This window comes from Mobula birostris, chromosome 27 (assembly GCF_030028105.1).
Source record: "Mobula birostris isolate sMobBir1 chromosome 27, sMobBir1.hap1, whole genome shotgun sequence".
NCBI classification, from domain to species: Eukaryota; Metazoa; Chordata; class Chondrichthyes; order Myliobatiformes; family Myliobatidae; genus Mobula; species Mobula birostris.
In genome coordinates this window covers 44,648,489-44,673,649 of record NC_092396.1, presented here as the reverse complement: position 1 = coordinate 44,673,649, position 25,161 = coordinate 44,648,489, and the positions used below count along the sequence as shown (strand labels likewise).

At 42.1% G+C, this 25,161-nt stretch overlaps 1 protein-coding gene across 7 annotated transcripts in view; it reads left to right on the top strand.

Moving 5' to 3' along the window:
* Nucleotides 1–10,259, top strand: part of hspg2 (heparan sulfate proteoglycan 2) — a 551,229-nt gene extending 540,970 nt beyond the window's left edge. For all 7 annotated transcript variants that reach the window (XM_072245063.1, XM_072245064.1, XM_072245068.1 and 4 more), the window contains 3 exons: nt 839–922; nt 2,225–2,328; nt 4,174–10,259. In XM_072245063.1, the coding sequence (XP_072101164.1) occupies nt 839–922; nt 2,225–2,328; nt 4,174–4,346 (361 nt within the window). In that variant the 3' untranslated portion in view covers nt 4,347–10,259. The remainder of the gene's footprint in view (nt 1–838; nt 923–2,224; nt 2,329–4,173) is intronic.
* The last annotated feature ends 14,902 nt before the right edge of the window (nt 10,260–25,161 follow it).

Genomic DNA, 25,161 nt, shown 5'->3' with positions numbered 1-25,161 from the left:
CTCTGTCCCTCTGACTATACCCCTTGCCCATCCTCTGGGTTCCTCCCGCCCCCCGTCTTTCTCCCCGGGCCTCCTGTCCCATGATCGTCTCATATCCCTTTTGCCAATCAACTGTCCAGCTCTTGGCTCCATCCCTCCCCCTCCTGTCTTCTCCTATCATTTTGGATCTCCCCCTCCCCCTCCCACTTTCAAATCTCTTACTATCTCTTCCTTCAGTTAGTCCTGACGAAGGGTCTCGGCCTGAAACGTCGACTGTACCTCTTCCTAGACATGTTGCCTGGCCTGCTGCGTTCACCAGCAACTTTGATGTGTGTTGCACACTCACTGTGTAAAGGCTCCCACACTCACTGTGTAAAGACACCGACACTCTCTGTGTAAAGACACCGACACTCACTGTGTCAAGGCCCCGACACTCACTGTGTAAAGACCCCGACACTCTCTGTGAAAAGACACCGACACTCTCTGTGTAAAGACACCGACACTCACTGCGTCAAGGCCCCGACACTCACTGCGTCAAGGCCCCGACACTCACTGCGTCAAGGCCCCGACACTCACTGTGTAAAGACTCCGTCACTCACTGTGTGACACTCACTGTGTAAAGGCCCCGACACTCACTGTGTGACACTCACTGTGTAAAGGCCCCGACACTCACTGTGTAAAGACTCCGTCACTCACTGTGTGACACTCACTGTGTAAAGACACTCACACTCTCTGTGTAAAGGCCCCGACACTCACTGTGTAAAGGTTTTTATCTCGGAAGACGGAGTAATGTCACTGGCTGGAGCTGCGGTGCAGATGAGTAATCACCTTCTCTATGTGTTTTATTGTGTGCATACAGTTACCAGTTGGGAAGTGGTGAAGCTAATATTCTCTCAGAAGATCCAATCAATGACGGGGAATGGCATACATTAATTGCTGTGCGGTAAGAGAATAGAAACTGCTTTTTAATAAGTTTAATACGTCCAATCAACAATAATGCCTGCTGCACGTTAAGAAGTGCAGGAGTAATTTGGAGCATCTGAGGATATGAAAGGAAGCAGATGATGTAATTATACAAAACTTTTCACATATTTGAAAATCAGATTTGATTCAAATCCATTACAGCTGCTCTGAGGTAACGACACAGTTTGCAACACTGAAGATTTATAATCTACAAATTTAACAATTAATTAGATTTAGGGGATTTGATTAGGGTGCAGCTTTTCCTCGTTTGAATGGTGCAGCAATGTGCTTCATGTTTAACAGCAGAAGGAGCTCAGCTTACAATGTTGTCCACAGACCACCTTCCATTTAAAGCTGTGAGTGCATTCAACTTTTGTGTTGGAATTTGCTGAGCATCAAAATTAGCCCTGGTCCTTAAATGTAGCAAAACTATAAATCACAAAATCGGGAGAAGTAGGATCCCTCAAAAAGCTAGTTTGCATTTTGAAAGGATCTTTCATATCAATCTTCATTCTGAATGATCCTAATTGCAATCTCAGTAAGTCAGTTTTTGAATATGACAGCAATCATTCCCAGCCTTAATGAGAATGATGCTGGAGATCATCATGGTCCCTACAGCTTGATATTGGACGTCATAGTCATAAAACACTGCAGCACAGTAACAGCCCCTTCGGGCAATTAATCTGCCTAGGCCTCTTTACACCTCTTTATACCTCCCATGCATGTAACTATCCAAATTTCTCTTAAATGTTGAAAAAGACCCACATCCACCGTTTGTGTTGGCAACTCTCACTACCTTTGTGTGAAGAAGTTTCCCCTCATGATCCCCTCTAAACATTTCACCTTTCACCCTTAACCCATGACCTCTAGTTGTAGTCTCTCCTAAACTTGGTGGAAAATACCTGCTTACATTTACCCTATCTATACCGCTCATAATTTTGTATAACGCTATCAAATCTCCTCTCAATCTTCTACGTTCTGGGAATAAAGTCCCTAACATATTTAATCTTTCCCTATAACTCTTGGTCCTCAAGTCCTGGCAACATCCTTGTAAAATTTCTCTGCACTTTTTCAATTGTACTTGCATCTCCCCTGTTGGTTGAGAAAGTGATTGGAATCAAGGTTACTGGAAATTTTAAAAATGGATATACGAAATCTTAAAAAAGGAAAGTAGAAAACACTGAAATGCCCAGCAAATCAGGCAGCATCTGTGGAGAGAAGAACTTTGTGAATGTTTCACAGGAGAAATTTTTTTGTCTGTAATTGTTTGTGTTTCCCACAGCGAGGGCAAGTCAGGGTATGTCCAAGTGGATGGTGGCAAGGTTGTGCGAGGAGAGTCTAAAGGCGACAAGGTCATGGTGAACACCAGTGGGAGCATCTATCTGGGTAAGCCTGAAGTTTTATTGAATGGATTTCATCAATTCAATTCATCCAATTGTACCATAAAGCCCCGTGACTGGACCAACTGTCACAGAAAACTTTTCCCGTGTTGTGCTCGGAAAGAGATCAATCTGGCCTTTCTTAGACCCTGGGCATTACAAATGAGTCAAGTTTATTGTCATTTAACTACATACATGTATATAACAAATATAACCAGATAATGTATATAGAAACCAGGGTGTAAAGCATAGTAACACGCATGATAATTTATGAAGGCACAGATAAAATCTACAGAGCAATCACACACAAATATCAAACTAAAGTGCATTAATATTAAGTATTGTAAGTACGGAACAGATTAACCAGTGATGCTTTGAATATGATGCAGCAGTGACTTCGGAAGCCTAACGGCCTGGGGAAACTGTTTCTCATCCTGACCATTCTTGTTTTTATGCATTGTTGTCTCCTGCCTGATGGTAGGAAGTCGAAGAGGATACTGGATGGATGAGTGGGATCCTTAATAATATAAGGACTCTGTGAATGCAATGCCCCGATGGCTGGCATGGATACCCTTACGATCTCTCAGCTGTTCTCACAGTCCTTTGTTGGGGCTTCTCGTTCGATGCTCAACTGCTCTCGACTTCTCAGGATACTCTCAATGTAAAACGCGGTTAGATGGTGGGTGGGGGAAGGATGGGGGACTTGCTTGCTTCAATCTTCATTCTTCCTCTCAGAGAGTGAAGCATCCTGGCCACCAGTGCACAGGGGAGACTTGTAATCCTCTGTCATCTGTGCCTCATGTCTGTGGTATCACAGAAGTGGCTGTAAATTCTCGGAGAGTGCTCCCATTTCACCTTCCTAATGGATTGGGAAAGCACACTACTTGGTTCCAAGAGCTGTTTCAACCCCTGATCTAAAGCTTTGTGCCATCACTTAATCACTTTCAGGGTGTTATTATCGTGGGGTTCAAAGACAAGCTTGTTGCCATCCTATTCACAGCAAGATCCCGCTGACAGCTATGAGATAATTGGCCAGTTAATTCATTTTACTAGCCATGGCGAGGTGAATGTGATTCAGGACACAGGAAAATCTTCTGCTACACTTTAGATGGAGCTAATGGATATTTTAAATCTGTCTGATAGACCTGTCAGGGCCTCCATTCTTAAAATATACGATTAAACAATGCAGACATTGCAACACTTTCAGTCATTCTACCGAGCACATCACAATGTGAACAGAGTTCAATCTCAGTGTTCTTTCAAAGGTTAAGGACAGGCACCAGGTCTTCTGTTTTCTGTAGCAAGACACAGCACTGTGGCAGTTTCCCATATTCCCTTTGTAATGGGTCCATGCATCCCTCAGCAAGTACTCCTGCACTTTGGAATATATCTGTCCGTGTCATCCAGTTGGGGACAGCTCCATGCACTGGAAGCCCAAAGGGGTTTGGCCGATCCAGAGTAGATCTTTCACTAAGCTGATGAACTTACAGCAGCGGCCACTGTGTATTTCATCATTGGTAGCTGTGCTTCAGTTATCAAAGCCCTCGGTTCTGGAATCACTCGCCCAAACCTCCCTACTTCCTGCTCCTGAATGGCCCTTACGGGCTGAAGCTTTCATTATCTGTCCATCGATATCTTAGTGCCAAATTATAATTCCTAACGCTCCCTAGGGAGGTTACACTGCATTAAAAAATGCACATTGTTTTTATTCACTAATGTAATTTATTTTCAGTTTCAGAGAAGAATCCCACATCTCTCATTTAAATTCTGTGCTGGCTCCTCACACAGTTCAGCTCAGCAGAACTTAAAGCTAGTGTTTCTCCCAGGTTTAAGACTTGCTTTTTGTCTGCAGGTGGAGCTCCAGATGCCAAATACTTCACAGGGGGAAAGTTCACATCTGGAATTACTGGCTGCATCAGGAAAGTGGTCCTTGTAAATAAACGACCTGGACAACATCGGGTTCAGCCGGTTGACCTGCGGGTTCACGCTGAGGGAGGTGTAAATGCTGAAGAGTGTCAATCGTAGACATTCACATTCACTGAAGGCAAAGTAGAGACTTCTGGGGAGAGGTGCTTTGCTGCTATTAAATTGGATTGTTTTCTGTTCTTTAATGCAGTCCATTTTAACCAAAAAATCATCGCAATGTCATCTAATTCTATTCTGATGAATGAAGGTTTCGACGACTTAGATTGATTTATTTTGTATTACAACAGCCATACAAGAACACAGGCATTATCCTTCAAGGCTGATGATCCTATGGATTTAGGTTGCTCTAGCACTGAAATTTGGAACATAGGTCAACAAGAACAACTAGGAATCTCTCTGCTACTGAGGTCTCTGGGTTTTAAGGCACACTGGCCCCTTTTGTCTCTACTTATTTAGTCCCAGTTCATTTAAGGAAAAGGTTCACAAGTTGGATACCTGAAAGTTTTGTGTGAAAGTGTTGAATGGCTGGTCCTCATAGGAGCTTTATCATTGTACATGAAATTTTAATAATCTTAATTGGTACCAAGGGCAGCCATTCCGACTGACAGAAGTAACATGGTTATCAACTCTTCCTTGTGTATCACTGACTTACCAATTGTTCAGCAATGCTAAAATCCAAGATTGTGCTGAAGCTTGGCTCTGGATCCTCTGGTGTATATGTTGGAATGACAGGTATTAAGTGCAGAAGGGTTTAATAGTCAGAAGAAGATGATTTGAATTGCAAAGAAGCAATGTCAGTGAAGGATTAGGAATCCGGTGGGGGCTGGAAAGAGAACATCTTAAAGAAAAGGAGAAAATATTACTAAAGATTGTTCTGTAAGTTGGTTTCCCAATAGAGATCGAGAAGTTGTGAGTCCAAATTCCAGATGAGAAATAGAATTAACTGTATTTGTTAATTGATGTGCTGTAAACAGGTTCAGTTGTGGCTTTGGACCTTGTCAGAGGCTTCTTCATCCAAAGGTCCTGACTGCTCTATCTCTAAAGCCCTTCACAAAGGCACTCAGTTCAAGGCAGTTATAGTTTTAAATAAAGGAATTTGGCAAATAGCAGAGTTTATAACAACAAACCATTAAAGGACATTGCCTTCAAAATACTTAACTAGCTTTTCAATAGTTTATATATATGGGATGAGCTGCATTAACCTGCAAGACAATGTGATGAAAGCTTTGATACCAAGCTATAGCAATGTCACTTCAACTCACACCTCAGACACTTGCCAATCTTCTGATTGTTTTGATGTTAATCACTTCCTTTAGAAAGCAAAAGGGGGAAAATAATCCAGCAAAATGGAATCTTCTGAATCTTGTTCTCTTTGGGAGTTGTTTTATTTAGTATAAGTGGAAATCCTGATCTGAATAGGCTTTAAAGGGAAAAGTGTTTCTGTTTTTTAAGCGAGGTACAGTAAATGCAAAGGGCAGCATTAAATTCAGTATTCAGATCCAATCTTCCAGACAGGAGAGCTGTTTTTGAACTGTTGGTAAGGCATTGCCATATATGTAGCAAGGAAACAATGAACCTCAGCTACCAAAATACCATCCCCAATTCAAGTGCAAGAATATGTTCAGACTAAATGAAAGATTGAAATTTTATTTTTAAAAGTGTTCCTGTTCTGAATTCATTCATTAATTAACTAGCCATCTTGTGAACCTTTTGTGAAAATTGTTTGCTGGAGACATAAACAGCACATTTTTATAGTTAATGCTTTATTAGAACTACTGATATCTCTCGCTCTCTTGCTGTCTTCTCCTCCCTCCATCCTGTCTCGCTCTCTTTTCCTCCCTCCACTTTCTCTTGCTCTCTCTCTCCCCCACCCCATCTTCCTCCCTCCCTAAGACAAAGACACACGCAACATATGTTAGTACTTAATATTTATCTGTTCATTTAATTATATGTACAGCATCCTTTGAATGTTATTGTAATATTTGATCATTTTCTGTTTCTTTTAATCAAAGGCATTCTCTTCCATTAATTGCAGTATTAATGAGAGCTGATTCCTCAATTAGAGAATCAGTATTTCAGCTACCAATTTAATAGTATGTTACTATAAAATTCAGCAGATTTGCAGCAACACTTTGATTTTGTGTGTGCGTGGAAAGCCATAAAGAATTAATAATCTTACTCTTGTTAAAATAGAATAATTTATAAAGGCTTCATTTTTCTTCGCATTGTTGCTTGTTAGTGAGATGCCTATGGCTTCACAGTAGAAAGTTTCAGTAATTAATTTTCATTCTGATTTAGAAAGATATATATGAAGAATTCCACTCCTATATTACATCACTTTCACTTGAGCACTAATGCTGCAGGCTAGAAAACAAGACTCACTTCCATGGTCACTTTGAAATGCTTCCTGGAAACTAATTTCACTTCTGATCCAGTAAACCTTCTTAGACAGATGTTATGTTTTATTTTAAGTCAATCTGATGAGCTGACAGGTGGGACAGGGTTGGAAAAGGAGGGTTCCTAAAGATAAAAGTAAGATGTACCTGGGTCAAAGTCACTCTTCACAAATCATTGGAAGCCTATTTTTTGTTGGCAGGTGATACTGGCTGGTTCCAGAGTAAAAGCAGCAACATAATACAATCTTTCAACAAACAAACAATAGTTTAAAATGCTTTCCTATATTCTCTCACTGGGGAAGTAATTCGTGTCTCCCCAGACATTGTTACACAGATATGTAAAATGCAACTTCTAATGATTTTAAGCATTTTGTTTAGCCATATTTTGTTAATTTGATTTCTTAGTTCCACTGTGGTTAAAGTATACAGTGAAGCCGCTACATGGATGGGTAGTGTGTGGTATTTGATACAATCCGGTGCTCTACGTGTGTTGAAAGGCATCATTTACTTTCAACACTTGGTCCCAGTTAAACTGATGCAATAATTCTATACTTTCTCACTGTGATTTACCATAAGTTTGTTGGCGGACTGGCTGCAGCCAGTGAGCTTGTATATTGTGTGTGGTGCTTGCAGGTCAGTCCCTATAACCAAACAATGAAGAGAAAATGTGAATCAAGCAGATAGAAGCCTGTGACTCTTAAGCAGATTGATTCCTTGTCTTTTTTAAATATGGAAATGGGAGCATTCGTCATCCTCCAAAGCATTCACTGGCAGAACTAATGATAATTCTAACAGCCCGACTAGCCATATCCACATTCTGTTTGTTGTATTAACCCACTAAAGAACTTTGAAGGATATACAGTATTTTTATATAATAAAGGCCTTGCAATGTAGATTGTTACATCAAATTATAGTCCATTTTGGAGGTGTTTTAGTGACCTAGGCAAATGGGAAGTAAGGATAAAACTGAAGTATTAATTGATGATCTTTTCAAAGTTGAACAAAGTAATCTCCATACTTCCAGGCTTCTTTAATTTGGAGTCAGTGTGAATGTTATTAAACAGTAATTTAATAGAGACAGTGAAAACCCAGTTGGTGGTCCAGATGCACAATATATTTAAAACTTCCTCTATCAAAGGCAGGAACTGCTGCAAAGTTGTTAAACAACACAGACTGAGAGACTTGGATTCAAGTCTGTTCTCTCCCAACCTGTGGTCCAGAACCCCTGTCTCGAGAAACATTCTTTTACTTAGGGGAAGGCTAAAGGTTGAGGAAATGTATTTAGTGTAGATAATGTGGTAAGTGCAGATACAGTTGACTTTATTTCTGAATCATTATGATTCTATGACCATCCCTTTAGTGTTGAGAGAGAGTGCTGTAAAGCACACTGAATGGCCATTGAAGTTTTTACTTCCAATAGACAAAGTATTCGCTGTTTAGTAGCTTAAGGTATCCCATAAAACAGAACTCCAACATGAGAAATTTCTGGACTCAACACTGTCAGCCTCAAGATGGAAAACTATATGAACTATTCAAAATAAAAAGAAAATAGACTTATTAAAATTTGGCAGATTTGAAATAGTCTGTCTTCCACTCTACTGCAGCTTGGCCATAAAAACAATTTATATCTCTAAAGTTATTATGCATCTAACTCATCTTGCTCCATTGTTTTCCCCAAGCCAAATCTGGCAACAGCATGATTTCCATGGTATCGTGCTTTGATCCAGGTGTCCACCTCTGTCTCTACAGCCCATCAGTGTACTGCACCATTTACTATCATCAACTCAACAGTTTACAAGCAAGGAGAAGCCATCAGACTTAAATCTGATGACAGTCATTCACGCCACACTGTTGTTTTACATAGTCCGGTTCCATCAGTTACACCCAGCTCCTACAGCAGGAGAGAAATCTCGTTCCAGCACTGATTGTTCCTGTAACCTGTTAGAAAGTCATAGACACAGAAACAGACTATTCCAGCCTGCTTTTCTGCCTAGAATTATCAACTTGCACCCAGACCGTAGCAGTCCAAATCTCCTCATCCATGTACCCACTTATCCAAACTTCTCTTAAATGTGGCAATTAAAACAGCAATTAAATTCCTCCCTCAGGTTCCACTTCGCTTTCTAATTCTCGTCTTGTTCAACCTTGGGGGAAACGCCTGCATGCGTTAACCCTTTCTACACTGCATATAATGTTATATACAAATAAGTTCTCCGCTCATTCTTCTACTCTCCAAGGAATGAAGTCCCAACCCATTAAACCGTCCCCTATAACTCAGTCCCTCAAGACCCAGCAACATCGTTGCAAATTTGTAAATTTTCTCTGCATTCTTTCAAGCTTATTGATACCTTACCCATAGGAAGGTGACACAAAACTCCAAATTTGGCCTCACCAGCATCTTGTACAACTTCAACATAACATCCCAACTCCTGAATTCAGTGTTCTGATTTATGGTCAATGTGCCAAAAGCTCGATTTATTACTCAATCTACCTGTGTCCTCTCTACAGTGCCTTCAACTCTACAATCCACCTACACACTAGGGGCAATTTAGAGTCACGTAACTCAATGACCTGCATATCTTTGGAATGTGGGAGGAAACTAGAGCCCCAAGGAAAACCCACCCTGTTAAAGGAAGAAACACAAATTCCTTACAGATATCACCACGAAGCAACTAAAGCCAAGGGAGATGTAGGCTAGCCTGGTTAAATATGTGAATAGGGAAGGAATAGATTTTTAAAGAGTTTTTAAGTTTCTCTATTTTGGATCAGGTTAATCTCTGGCTCAGTTCTAGCTAATAATAGAGCAAGCAGCTGACTAGCTGAAGTACTATGGAAAACAAGCAGAACGTTGTGAGAACTGTTACTGAGTTTAGCAACGGTGGCCCTTGATTTTTTTTTGCAACACATGATTCTAATGTTGGACCTCCCAAACTGCAATTTTCATGGCTCATTCCAAGGTAATGAGCCAGCTTCAGATTTATCCAGTTACTTCCCAAATCACCACTTCTTAATTTTGGACCATCAAGTACAAAACTCCTACCTCAGTCACTGTGACAAGCGAGCACGGGATGTGCACAAGGTGCTAACAGTCATCTTTCAGGTTTTTATCTGAGGTGTCCTATTTTACCAAGAATCAGTTACTTGTCAGTTTAAAAGTGTTCAGAAATCATTGCATCCTTGGGCATTTATAAAGAGAAATGCCCTGGAAAGAGTGCTCCTCGTGATTAGAAAAGATTCACTTTGGAGTGCAATGATAAATAGGATTGCGGAAATTGTGGCAGAAACAGAGAGTAGGCATAAGCTATCTTTTTTTTTTACACACAGCAATATATTTGTTTATTACATCAGGGAAAGCAGAACAGGCAAAGTGTAGCACATCTGTACAAAGCTGTCACAGAGGGGTTGTAACAGTCTGGGTGGCATGGCCTGGTGAGAAAAGTAACTGATAAAGAGTTCAGAACTGTTTTAAGATGTTTTTAAAATAGTCCTGGTAACTATATATCAAAAATGCCAATTGTTTGGTGCTTAAGCAGGTTCCTTGGGATTTCCATTTGAACCTATCATTGCTGTCTGTGTTCAATGCATTTTATTTAAACAATAAAAGCTTTTTAATTCACTGGAGCTGCTGTTCCTTTACATACATGGAATGCTATGATTGATTTATTCCAGTTTGCAGAAGAACCTGGGATAACATCCAGATTGGATCAACAAACCTATTTGCATAAGTAATCATTGTCGGCAGAAAGAAACTCAACTGGTTCTTTTGTTCTGGGACTCTCCAAGTCACACATTGTCACCTCAATTATCACCTGTAACTTTCACGAATAAACTGAAGTCTGTGCACCGTCAGCATCACCACAGCCAAAGTTTGAAAATGACTCGCCATCACTATCTCAGTGGAAATACCGAATACTTCCACGACTATGCCCACCTACAAACCTTTGATATTGTTTCTGAGCAAAGTCATTTCTGGTCACGATTCTTGTCTCTGGTAGATGGTGGTTTCTGTGCATGGTTTTACCAAACCTGCCGTCCTCTTGCAGGTTGATGGGTCGCAGGATAGAACATAGATGATGAAGCGAAATACAATGAAGGCTTTAAAGTAGCATTCAAAGGAGAAAGAGCATACGAAGATGCTGATCAGTTGGTGATTTATTTCATCCCTCATATGTAGTAAGAATGAGAACACGTGAGGAAATCAGTGGCCACAGTGTATAAGGTGGGTGCCGTGAAACAGTGGAGGACCTCAAAACAAGTCAGATAACAGTGGGCCAATGACACTGTGACCACAGTAGTGGTGTAAGGTAATAACACTAACTGACTACCAACAGGTGTCAGCAAATATGGGCTAAACGTCTATCTGAGCAGGAAGAAACAGTAAACTGTCTAAGTGAGCATTGGGCGAGGACAGGTACAGCAGCATTAAGATAAAGGTACATGGACATGGGCTCCCAATTGGTCCGGGAACTCGGGAATCACATTAGGGCATTGTGGTTAGTTTAATACATTAGGTGTGGCCATTCAAATAACTGGAATTGAAAAGTGATACAGAACATTGCACAATACTATGATTTTTAGCTCATGATTAGAATGTGTGTAAATGTTTGTCAGAGCAAATAATATCATGGAGGTGTAATGGTGAGAAGGCACCTGCAGAAAACAGTGACTTAAGGGAAGATAACAAAGCTATCGGTAGAAACGGATTCAGAAATATTAAGTAAATTAGCAAATCTTCTAATGCTGTCAAAAGGAGATGTAAAAGTTACAAAGTTATTTTCATCTGAAGCCCTCAAAAATTGTGGAGACTTACAACTTGGGAACTGATCAGATTGTCAGTAAATGGGTTTGTATTCAATGGCCAGAACTTGAAACTTTTGCCCTTCCTTAACCTATGTACTGTGTGGAGTGTGCGTTTGCTGTTTCATTTTTGTGAGAATTCAATCTATTAAACACACAGCACCTCGCATTTGCTTGGAGTGGAAAATTGTAACATTCCAATAAATGGCATGAAGATATGTCAGTTGTTTCATCAACTACAAGGTGGAAAAATCTAAGCAGAGTAGGGGTAAAGGCTGGTGCTGCAGATTAGACCTGCAACAAAATTCCCACTGTCCTAACATTCAAAAATCCCTCCTCCTACCATAAGTGGGTGTCCTCTGCTATTACCCATTGTCACCCTGAGAAAACAATCTAGCTTACCACTCTATCTATGCCTCTCATAATCTTATAGATCTCTCTAAAGTCTACTGTCATCCTCCTTCACTCCAAAGAAAAAAGCCCTTGCTTGCTCAAGCTTTCCTTATAAGACATGTTCTCTAATCCAGGCAGCATCCTCATAAATCTCCTCTGCACTCTCCCTAATGTTTCCATGTCCTTCCTATAATGAGATTAGAACTGAACAGGTACTCCAAGTGTGATCTAACCAGGGCTTTATAGAGCTGCAACATTACCTGGTGGCTCTTGAACTCAATTTCCTGACCAATGAAGGCCGACACACAATATGCCATCTTCATGTCACTGGACCTTGTTTACGTGGATTTTCAGAAGGCCTTTCACAAGCTGTTGAACATGAGGCTGCTTAACAAATAAAGAGCACATAGTGTTACAGGGAAGATATTAGCATGGATAGAGGACTGGCTGACTGGCAGAATGAGTCTTTGCCGGTCGGCTGCCGGTGACCAGTGGTGTTCTGCAGGGGTCGGTGTTAGGACCGCTTCTTTTCACATCATATGTCAATAATTTGGATGACAGAATTAATGGCTTTGTTGTCAATTTTGCAGACGATTTGAAGAGACGTGGAGGAAAAAAGTAGTTCTGAGGAAGCAGCAAGTCTGCAGAGGGACTTTGATAGATTAGGAGAATGGGCAAAGAAGTGTCAGATGGAATATAGTGCAGGAAAGTATATAGTCATGCACCTTAGTAAAAGGAATACAAGCAGAGAGTATTTTCTAAATGGGTAGAAAAATCAAAAATCAGAAGTACAAGGGGATTGGGAGTCCTCGTGCAGGATTCTCTAAAGGGTAACTTGCATGTTGAGTTGGTGGTGAGAAAACCAAGTCCAAAGTTGGCATTCACTTTAAGAGGACTGGAATATAAAAGCAAGGATGTAATGCTAAGGCTTTATAATGCATTGATCAGACCACACTAGGAGTATTATGAGCAGTTTTGGGTCCTTTAGCTAAGAAAAATCTGCTGGCATTGGAGAGGTATGAGAACACTAACGCCATTGAGCAGAAAATCCTTTAGTAGGTAGTGGATTCAGCCCATCAGGTGTAAAAACCCTCCCAACTTTTGAGCACATCTACATGAAACAAGGAGATTCACAAGAATGATTCCAGGAATGAAGGGGTTCATGTATGAAGAATGTTTGATAGCTCTGGGCCTCTACTCACTGGAGTTTAGAAGAATGAAGGGAGATCTTATTGAAACCTATTCAATATTAAAATATCTAGACTGAGTGGATGTGGAGAGGATGTTTCCTATAGTGGGGGAGTCTAGGACTAGAGAGCACAGCCCCAGAATAAAGGGACATCCATTTGGAACCAAGAGGAAGAGGACTGTCTTTAGCCCATCGGTAGTGAATAAGTGGAATTCATTGTCACAGACAGCTGTGGAGGCCAAGTCATTGGGTATATTTAAAGCAGAGGGTGATAGTCAGGGCATCAAAGGTTACGGGGGGACAGCATGAGAATGGGGTTGATAATAAATCAGCCATGATGGAAAGGCAGCATTGACTGGATGGGCCAAATGGCCTAATTCTGCTCTTACAGTATGGTCTTAACCACCTTATCAACTTTGTGTGGCAACCTGAGGGACCAACAGACTGATGCCAAAATCGCCCTGTTCCTTGACACTGCAAAGAATCCTGCCATGAACCTCGTACTAGCTTCCAAAGCGCATCACTTCACACATTTCTGGGTTGAACTCCATCTGCCACATCTCAGACCACCTCTGAATCCTGTTGTAACCTACTACAGCTTTCCATGTTATCCACAACACCGGCAACCTATGTGTCATCTGCAAGCTTACTAAACCATCTTTCCACTTCCTCATCCAAGTCATTTATAATTATCACAAAGAGTACAGGTACCAAAACAGATCCCTGCAGAACACCGCCAGTCACTAACCTCCAAACAGAAACTCACCATTACCACTCTGCCTTCTGTGAGCAAGCCACTTTTAAATTTGCGAAGCTGTTTCCCTGGATCTCATGCCTTATGACTTTCTGAATGAGCCTCCTATGAAGATCACAAAAAAAAAGGTGAACCTTACAAAAATCCATTTACACCACACGCACCACCCTACCTTAATGTGTTTTGTTATCTCCTCAAAAGACTCAATCAGAATGATAAAGGCATGACCAGCCTCACACAATGCTTCTCCTAATGCTGGTAGATCCTGTGCCTATGAAACCTTTGTATTAGTTTGCCCACCACTGACATTAGATTCATCGGTCTATAATTTCCTAGTTCATTGTTCATTAGTACTAGATATAGTAAGGCCACTCTTCTAATCGGCCTGCCCATATACTGTATCTAGACAGCAAATATGCAGGATGCTCTTTATCAATTAGACTCGGCTTTTCACAGTATCATCCCCTCAGAACTAATCAATTAACTCCAAGACCTGAGCCTCAATATCCTTTGTGCAATTGGATCCTGGATTTCCTCATTTGTAAACCCAGTCAGTTCGGATTGACAAAACATCTCCTCCACAATCTCCATCAGTACATGAGCACCACAGGGATGTATATTTAGCCCCCTGCTCTACCTGCTTTACACCTGTGACTGTGTGGCTAAGTACAGCTCCAAACCTATATACAAGTTTGCTGATGACACTGCTGTTGTGGGCTGTATCAAAGGTAGTGATGAATCAGCATATAGGGAGATTGAAAATTTGGCTGAGTGGTGTAGCAACAACAACCTCTTACTCAATGTCAATAAAACCAAGGAACTGATTGTAGACTTCAGGAGAGGGAAACCAGAGGTCCATGAGCCAGTAATCAATAGAGGATCAGAAGTGGAGAGGGTCAGTAACTTTAAATTCCTGGGTGTCACTATCTAGGAGGATCTGTCCTGGACGCATCATATAATTGCAAAGAAGGCACGGCAGCACTTCTACTTACTCAAGATTCTGCGGAGATTTGGCATGTCATCAAAAACCTTGGCAAACTTATATGGATCTGTAGAGGTAAGTATACTAACTGGCTGCATTATGGCCTGGTATGGGAACACCAATGCCTTTGAGCAGAAAATCCTGCAAAAAATAATGGATTTGGCCAAGTACATCACAGGTAAAGCCCTCCCAACCACTGAGCACATCTACATGAAATGTTGCTGTAGAAAAGCAGCATCCATCTTCAAAGATTCTCACCACCCAGGCCATGCTCTTTGCTTGCTGCTGCTATCACCTTAGGACTCACACTACCAGGTTCAAGAACAGTTCTACCCCTCAACCATCAGGCTCGTGAACAAAAGAGGATAACTACACTTGTTTAAGGACTTTTTTAAAATCTTATTTCATGCTCATTATTTATTCCTGTTTATTTAGATCTTCATTTGTAGTTTGTTGTCCATTGATCCTGTTTACAGTTATTGTTCCATAAATTTGCCAAGTATGCCTGCAGAAGAAGAATCTCAGAGTTATGTGTGTTGTCATGAATGTACTCTGATAATAATTTTTACTTTGACCTTTGAACTTTATTGAAATCTTTCTGGACACCCCTAACAAATTCTGCCCTTTCTAAACCTTTTGCACCAAGGAGGTGCCAAGCAAGGAGAGTTAAATGCCAACAACCCCCTTATTTTTGTATCTTTCCAAAACCTGTCTACTTATCTGCTCTTCAGTATGCCGATTGCCTTTGGGGGCCTATAGAATACTCCCAATAGAGTGGTTGCTCCCTTCCTGTTTCTAACTTCCACCCACAAAATCCCTGTTCCCTGTGAGACGATCCCTGATTAGCAATGCCACACCCCCCCCCACCTTTTTTTTACCTCCCTCCCTATCCTTTTTGAAACATCTAAACCCCAGAACATCTGGAAGTGAATCCTGCCTTTGCAACAGCCGAGTCTCCGTAATGGCCTCATCGTTGTAATTCCATCTATTGATCCATGCTCTAAGTCCATCACCCTTTTTCTAAACCCTCTTGCATTACAGTAAACACATCCAGCTGGCTGTAGTTACAGTATGTCCTTTCCTTCCTCACAGATTCACTGCACATTGCACCTTCCCTTACACCAGCTACTCCATCATCTGACCTAACACGCACAACACGCTGGAGGAACTCAGCAGGTCGGGCAGCATCGGTGGAAACAAACAATCAATGTTTCAGGCTGAGACCCTTCGTCAGGACTGAAGAGGGAAGGGGCAGAGGCCCTATAAAGAAGGTGGAGGGAGGGTGGGAAGGAGAAGGCTGGTAGGTTCCAGGTGAAAAACCAGTAAGGGGAAAGATCAAGGGGTGGGGGAGAGGAAGCAGGGAGGTGATAGGCAGGAAAGGTGAAGAAGGAATAGGGGAAAACACAATGGGTAGTAGAAGGAGGTGGAACCATGAGGGATGTGATAGGCAGCTGGGGGAGGGGGCAGAGGAAAACTGGGATGGGGGAAGGGAGGGGGAGGGAATTACTGGAAGTTGGAGAATTCAATATTCATGCCAAAGGGCTGGAGACTACCCAGATGGTGGTGAGAGAGGAGGTGTAGGGACAGGTGTAGCACTCACACTTGCGGGGATAAGTGCCGGTGGGAAATCCGTGGGGAGGGACGTGTGGACCAGGGAGTCTGTGGAAAGCAGAGAGGGGTAGAGAGGGAAAGATGTGCTTAGTGGTGGGGTCCTGTTGAAGGTGGCGGAAGTTGCAGAGGATAATGTGCTGGATCCGGAGGTTGATAGGGTGGTAGGTGAGGACAAGAGGAACTCTGTCCCTGTTGTAGTGACGGAAGGATGGGGTGAGGGCTGAAGTGCGGGAAATGGAGGAATTAGGGATCATTCCCTCCATGACTCCCTGGTCCACATGACCCTCCCCACGGATCTCCCACCTGACACTTATCCCTGCAAGCGTAAGTGCTACACCTGTCCCAACACCTCCTCTCTCACCACCATTCAGGGCCCCAAACAGTCCTTCCAGGTGAGGCAATACTTCACTTATGAGTCTTAGACACAAAATAATCTGCAGATGCTGGGGCCAAAGCAACACTCACAACAAGCTGGAGGAACTCAGCAGGTCGGGCAGCATCCATGGAAACGTCGACCGATCTTTTCCACGGATGCTGTCCGACCTGCTGAGTTCCTCCAGCTTGTTGTGAGTGTTCACTTGTGAGTCTGTTGGGGTCATCTATTGCATCCGGTGCTCCTGGTGCGGCCTCCTCTACATCGGTGAGACCCGACGCAGATTGGGGGACCACTTCGTCAAGCACCTCCGCTCCGTCTGCCACAACAGACAGGATCTCTCGGTTGCCACCCACTTCAACTCTGCTTCACATTCCCATTTGGATATGTCCATACATGGCCTCCTATACTGCCATGATGAGGCTAAACTCAGGTTGGAGGAGCAATACCTCATATACCATCTGGGTAGTCTCTAGTCCCTTGGCATGAACATTAAATTCTCCAACTTCCGGTAATTCCCTCCCCCTCCCTTTCCCCATCCCAGTTTCACTCTGCCCCCTCCCCCAGCTGCCTATCACATCCCTCATGGTTCCACCTCCTTCTACTACCCATTGTGCTTTCCCCTATTCCTTCTTCACCTTTCCTGCCTATCACCTCCTTGCTTCCCCTTCCCCCACCCCTTTATCTTTCCCCTTACTGGTTTTTCACCTGGAACCTACCAGCCTTCTCCTTCCCACCCTCCCCCGCCTTCTTTATAGGGCCTCTGCTCCTTCCCTCTTCAGTCCTGATGAAGGATCTCGGCCCAAAACATTGACTGCTCATTTCCACGGATGCTGCCCGACCTGCTGAGTTCCTCCAGCGTGTTGTGCGTGTTGCTTTGACGCCAGCATCTGCAGAGTATCTGACCTAACACTCTGGTTCTCATTCCCCTCCCTCCCCAAAAGCTCTACAAACCTATCCACAAGGACAATGGTCCCACTCAACTTCAGTTGTAACCCATCCCTTTTGTACAGGTGATACCTTCCCCAGAAGAGAAGATTTGTCAAACATGACCTAACATTGTTATATTAATAGCAAAAGGATAGTGAGGGATAAAATTGGTCCCTTAGAGAATCAGAGTGGACAGCTATGTGTGGAGCCAAAAGAGTTGGGGGAAGATTCTGAACAATTTCCTTTTTTCAGTATTCACTAAGGAGAAGGATATTGAATTGGGTAAGATAAGAGAAACAGTTAGGGAAGTTATGGAAACTATGACAATTAAAGAAGAGGAAGTACTGGAGCTTTTAAGGAATATAAAAGTAGATAAGTCTCCAAGTCCTGACAGGATATTCCCTAGGACCTTGAGGGAAGTTAGTGTGGAAATAGCAGGGGCTCTGACAGAAATATTTCAAATGTCATTAGAAACGGGGATGGTGCCGGAGGATTGGTGTATCGCTCATGTCCCATTGTTTAAAAAGGGTTCTAAGAGTAAACCTAGCAATTATTGGCCTGTGAGTTCGATGTCAGTGGTGGGTAAATTGATGGAAAGTATTCTTAGGGATGGTATATATAATTATCTGGATAGACAGGGTCTGATTTGGAACAGTCAACATGGATTTGTGCGTGGAAGTTCATATTTGACAAATTCTATGAATTTTTTGAAGAGGTTACTAGGAAAGTTGACAAGGCGGTGGATGTTGTCTATATAGACTTCAGTAAGGCCTTTGACAAGGTCCCACACGGAAGGTTGGTTAGGAAGGTTCAATCGTTAGGTAATAATATTGAAGTAGTAAAATGGATTCAGCAGTGGCTGGATGGGAGATGCCAGAGAGTGGTGGTGGATAACTGTTTGTCAGTTTGGAGGCTGGTGACTAGTGGTGTGTCTCAGGGATCTGTACTGGGTCCAATGCTATTTGTCATATACATTAATGATCTGGATGATGGGGTGGTAAATTGGATGAGTAAGTATGCAGATGATACTAAGATACATGGAGTTGTGGATAATGAAGTAGGTTTTCAAAGCTTGCAGAGAGATTTAGGCCGGTTAGAAGAGTGGGCTGAAAGATGGCAGATGGAGTTTAAAGCTGATAAATGTGAGGTGTTACATTTTGGTAGGACTAATCAAAATAGGACATACATGGTAAATGGTAGGGCATTGAAGAATGCAGTAGAACAGAGTGATCTAGGAATAATGGTGCATAGTTCCCTGAAGGTGGAATCTCATGTGGATAGGGTGATAAAGAAAGCTTTTGGTATGCCGGCCTTTATTAATCAGAGCATTGAGTATAGGAGTTGGGATGTAATGTTGAAATTGTATAAGGCATTGGTAAGGCCAGATTTGGAGTAATGTGTACAGTTCTGGTCACCAAATTATAGGAAAGATGTCAACAAAATAGAGAGAGTACAGAGAAGATTTACTAGAATGTTACCTGGGTTTCATCACCTAAGTTACAGAGAAAGGTTGAACAAGTTGGGTCTTTACTCTTTGGAAAGTAGAAGGTTGAGGGGGGGACTTGATAGAGGTATTTAAAATTATGAGGGGGATAGATAGAGTTGATGTGGATAGGCTTTTTCCATTGAGAGTGGGGGAGATTCAAACAAGAGGACATGAGTTGAGAGTTAAAGGGCAAAAGTTTAGGGGTAACATGAGGGGGAACTGCTTTATTCAGAGAGTGGTAGCTGTGTGGAACGAGCTTCCAGCAGAAGTGGTTGAGGCAGGTTCGATGTTGTCATTTAAAGTTAAATTGGACAACTATATGGACAGGAAAGGAATGGAGGGTTATGGGCTGAGTGCAGGTCGGTGGGACTAGGTGAGGGTAAGAGTTCGGCACAGACTAGAAGGGCCGAGATGGCCTGTTTCCGTGCTGTAATTGTTATATGATTATATGGTTATGGTTAAGAGATCACAATTAATAGACAAATCCAAAACTCTGCCTCCTACCCCAACTCCTCAGCCACACATTCAACAGGCAAGTCATCCTATTCTACCCTCAATGGTGTGTGGCACAGGCAGTAATCCAGAGATTACTACCCTTGAAGTCTTGTTTTCCAGCTTCCTTCCTAACCCCCCATATCCACCCTTAAGGACCGCATCCATTTTCCTAGCTGTGGTTGATACTGAAGTGTACCACAACTTCCAGTTGCCTGTCCAGTTGCCTTAAACATGCTTTGAACTTGACGTGAGACATCTCTGACCTTTGAACTTGGGAGGTAAAATCCCATTTATTTTGTTCTGTTCCCCTAACTAGTGAATCCCCTATCACTACCGTTTTCCATAAGACCAAAGGATTATGGAAACAATTAAGCTATTTGGCCATTGAGTCTGCTCCACCATTTTATCTTGGCCGATCCATTTTTCCTCTCAACCTTATCCCCATATCCCTTCATGCCCTGACCAATCAAGAATCTATCAACGTCTGCCTTAAATATACGTAAACATTTGGCCTCCACAGCTGTCGGTGTTAACGAATTTTACATATACACCACCCTCTGGCTAAAGAAATTCCTCCTCATCTCCATTCTAAAAGGCACCTCTCTATTCTAAGGCCGTAGTCCTAGATTCTCCCACCATATGAAACATCCACTCTATCAACCAGCATTTGGTAGATTTCAATGAGGTCACCCCTAAGATTTGGGGGGGGGGGGGAAGTGCGGAAATGGCACACTAACTATGGCACTATAATTATGAAACCTGATGTGATTGGTCAATTGAGCTAACTGGAATAGTATGAAGGTATCTTGAGAAGCACCAGCTCTAACCTGACTAACATGCCGATTGGTGAATCCTTGTCAATATAATTTCTGCTGTTGTGATCGTCTTCATCTTCGCCTCGCCATTCTTTTGTGTGCCGTTGCCATCGTTCCCTCCATGTCAACTCACTGCTGTGGTCAGCATCCGATAGGCATTCCCAGTTTGTGTTTTTTTTTGTTTTAATTTAGCCCTGTTAACGGTGGATAAATATATACGATGCAATCTCTATGAGTCTGAAGGCAGGTGAAGCCATGAATTCTAATCCTGCTAAGAAATAGAAACTACAGAAAGAGTGTCAATACAATGTTACACATCTAGAGTATGGTTTTATTCTGTTCCTCTCAGATCAGCAATGCCCTATGTGTTTATTTGTAATACTGGACTGTCTAATGAAGCCATGAAACCATCAAGATTGCATGAACACTTCCATAAAAGACACCCTGAAAAGGCTACTTATGGTATTACTCAGTTCCAGAAGATGAAAGAAGCATATGTAAAGTGTAGCACACACGAGTCATTTGCCAAGAAAGCTAAGTATTACCTTCATAGTGGTTTCATTGCTTCTTAAAATAGTTCCAAAATGACAGCAAAGTGTGGAAAGTCTCATACAATTGGTGAAAGATTAATAACGCTTGCTGTATCAGAAGTGCTTACTGCTGTTCTCAAAATGGATACCAGTATTTTAAAATCAATTTCTCTGACTAATAGCTTTGTTATTGACAAAATGAGTGAAGACATTGAGTATGAACTATACACAGAGCTACAAAAAAAAAACAGAATTTAGAATACAACTGGATGAGGCAACTGTGCAGAACAACGAGGCATTGCTAATGGCATATGTGTCACCAAGTTTGGATATGGCCCAAGTGCGGAACGAGAGACACTGAAGCGGATCGATAGTTCATAGACTTTAATACGAACAGAGTTAAAAGGGAAAAGAAAACAATAAAAGCTAGACCAAACAGGGCCTTTAACTAAAACGCTCAAACAGAAAAGGAAGCCTACACTGCAGCTGAAAGGAATAACTTCATAAAAAACGAATACCGCTAGTCTTCAGAGTCAATTGACTCGACAGTCCAATTTCTCAGGCAAGGCCGAATACAAACAGTGAAATGTGGCTGTGCTGAATTCAAGTCTCGACAATCACTACGATGGAAAGAATGAAGTTAAATCTATCACAATGAAATAATAATTAGCTGACACGTGCATATTCACGAGCACAGTTGCCGAATCTGATGTGCTGCCAAGTCCCTGGTTGTGACAACAGTATATAAGAAAAATGTTGAGAGAAGCTTGTTCTCACAGTTTCCATGCATAGAAAGTATGGCACTCTCTTTCATAGATGCTGATTTGCAAGAGCACTGCTTACACCTGCAGTCACTGAAGAAGGATTTTCAGAATCGATTCAAAGATTTGAACGATCTGGAAATTCTGGACTGGGTAATTAACCCATTTCTTTGAAAGGTGGAAGAACACAGAGAGAACTTGCAAGAAGACATTATCTAAATTCAGAATGATGAAGAAGCAAAAATGCTTTTCAAAATTTTTGGCTTTTGTGGTATGTGGCTATATTGTCTTACCAAGTTTCCTGGTCTTTGGAGAAGAGCCAAACTGCTCTTCATGGCATTTCTGTCCTCCTATCCTGTTGAAAGAGGCTTTCGTGCAGTGAACCACATACTCACAGAAAACAGAAGCTGCCTGGACATTGTTACACGTGGGGACTTAAGGCTTCTGCTGTCACAACTTGAACCAGAATTTCAACTCTTGCTAAAAACATCAAGCTCAAGGATCACATTAATATTGAAGTGGCTGTACAAGCTCCTAGGTACCGTGTAAGCTAGATATAAAGACAAATAAAAATTTAAAGCAGAATCATTTTTCTCATGGTAGACATGTTTTTACACTATAAGGGTGCCAGAAAGTATACTGTGCCTAAGAGGGGCATTGGCAAGTATGAAGATGCTTTAGGGGGACTTTGGGCTAAAAAAGGTTGGGAAATACTTTTCTAGTCCTCTTGAAATAAATACTAACATCGCATTTACTACCTTCACCACTGACTCAAACTGCAAATGAACCTTTAGGAAATCCAGCACAAGGACTCCCAAGTTCCTTTGCACCTCAGATTTTTAATTTTCTCTCCATATAGAAAATATTTCTTCAACCAAAGTGCATGACAATACACTTCCTGACACTGTACTCCATCTGCCAATTCTTTGTCCATTCTCCTAATCTGCCTAAGTCCTTCTGTAGCCTCTCCACTTCCTCAAAACTACTTGTCCCTCCATCCCTTCATATTTTTCAGCAAACTTTGCATAAAATCCATTATGCAAGTCATTAACATATAACGTAAAAAGAAGCAGTCCCAACACTGACCCCTGTGGAACACCACTAGTGACTGGCAGCCAAGCAGAAAAGGCTCCCTTAATGCCAAATCTTTGCCTGCTGCCAATCAGCCTCTGCTTTATCCATGCTAGAATCTTTCCTGTAATTTTATCCTTTATTACCATGGGATTTCCTCCTGCTCACTTCCCTTGTGAGCCACAGAGCCAGACTCAGTGCCAGAGAGCTGATTATTGTGACTTTCCCCTGGTAGGTCATTCCCCTATCCCCTCCCCAATAGTATCAAAAATGGTATACTTGTTACTGAAGAGAACATCCAAAGGGCTACCAAGCACCGACTGCCTATTCCCCTTCCCTCTCTGACCATGACCCAGCTACCTGTATCCTGAAATTGGGTGTAACTGCGTCCCTGTTACCCCAGCCTATCATCCCCTGAGCCTTCCAAATGACCCAGAGTTCATCCAGTTCCAGTTCCCTAACACGACCTGTAAGGAGCTGAAGCCGGATGCGCTTCTTGTTGGTGTAGTCATAAGGGCTTCTGGAGGTTGCTCTGAATGCCCATATCCTGCAAGAGGAGCACCCCACTCCCCTGACTACCATTCCCACTGCTCTGTCTGGAGTGTAAGAGACTAGGAGTTCACCCTATAGAGAGGTCCCTCATGATGAGCATAAAGAAGGTAAATGCACTCATTTTCCCCAAGCTTGGGAATTGAAGAACCAGATGGTGTAGATTTAAGGTGAGAGACGAGAGATTTAATAGGAATTTCAACTGCAACCATTCTACATAGAGGCTGGTCAGTATATGCCAGAAGAGGAGGCTGGGCCAGGTACAACATCAACATTCAAAGACAATTGGAGAGGTACATGTATAGGAAAGGTTGAGAGGATTATGGGCCAAACACTGGCTTGGGCTGTAGGGCCTGTTTCCATGTTGGAAAACTCAATGGCTCTGAATATTCCCACAAGTGCCATTTCTGAAGTCTTGTTTCTCAAACTCTTTCCCTTCTTTACCACTGCCTGCAGGACATCATCTCATTTTCTACTAACTTTATTTTACTGTGAATATGGAGCATAACCTTTGACTGTTCACCTTCTCCCTCAGGATGTTCCAGAGTTGTTTGGTGATATCCCTGGCATGTGTGTAGGGATGAACCACTCATATTGTCTTGTTGCTGACTTCACCCCCTCTCCTGTATCCAAAAATATATACGATGCTCTCTGGGGTCTCCTACATTAAAGTTTTGTCCATCTGAACATCATCCATTCCCTCCCTGTCTACACTCTGCTGAGCTGTGGATACTGACCTCCTTGAATTCATAATGATGTAGTGTTCTAAGCCATTTCTGGGTGCTTTTAAGTGTATTCTGCAGAGAGATGACTGAAGTTCATGTTCCTGGATTACCTTACACTGGGTAAAAATGAGAAGAGGATATTTGTGGAGTAATTATTATTTTGCAACAATTTTGCAGCTTCAGGTTTAATTTTTAAAAAGATAGTTCTGTCCTGTTTAGTAATTCCAAAATTAACAAGACTGATCACACATTCTTTAGGTTATTGCATCAGTAATTTGACCTCTTTCCTTGCTGTACTCAAGGATTTAGAAAAAAAAATGCACCTTCATAAAGCCACAAAGTGGTCTCTAAAGGTTTAATGAGGGTGACTGGAATCTGAACACTCACCACGTACATTGAAGTCAGCACCAAAATTTCAGTGTCATGATCCAGGTCTCTGTCCACGGAGCTTTGTTTTTGTGTGTGTGTCCACATTCTTCATCTTCTTTCCCTAATCGTCAGGGAGTGCCTGCTTCTCATTTGTGGAGAATACCATTTGAATGCTGACTGGCTTTCAAAGCACAGGATCAGGTAGTTAGTTTCTGAACTGCAGGAACTCCTGTACTATTGGCTGGTGAAGGCAAATGGGCAAATTTGTAAAGATATGCCCTGCTTTTGCTAAATCTGAGAAAAACACATTATATCACCATGGAATAACTCATATAATGGATTGAACCTGGAACATTGTTAAGACATCAGTTTTATTTTCTAGGTAACAAGGGTTCAGAAGCTCAGAAGAACAGTTTGCAGCCTGTATTCCTGAATTCACTACATCTCCTGTGTCCCCTTTCTAAATAAAACTCCTTTCCTGATTATCAAAAGGTATAGAACATTCATCTAATGCTTGTCAGTTCTTGCCCCATCCCTTCCCCTCACCTCTTTTTACTGGCTTGATCTCATCTACCCTTTCAGGCAAGATGAAGGCTCTTAACCCAAAACATGAACTCTCCACTTCCCTCCACAGAAGCTGCCTTACCTACCGAGATCCCCCTGCAGTTTTATTTGCTTCAGATTTCAG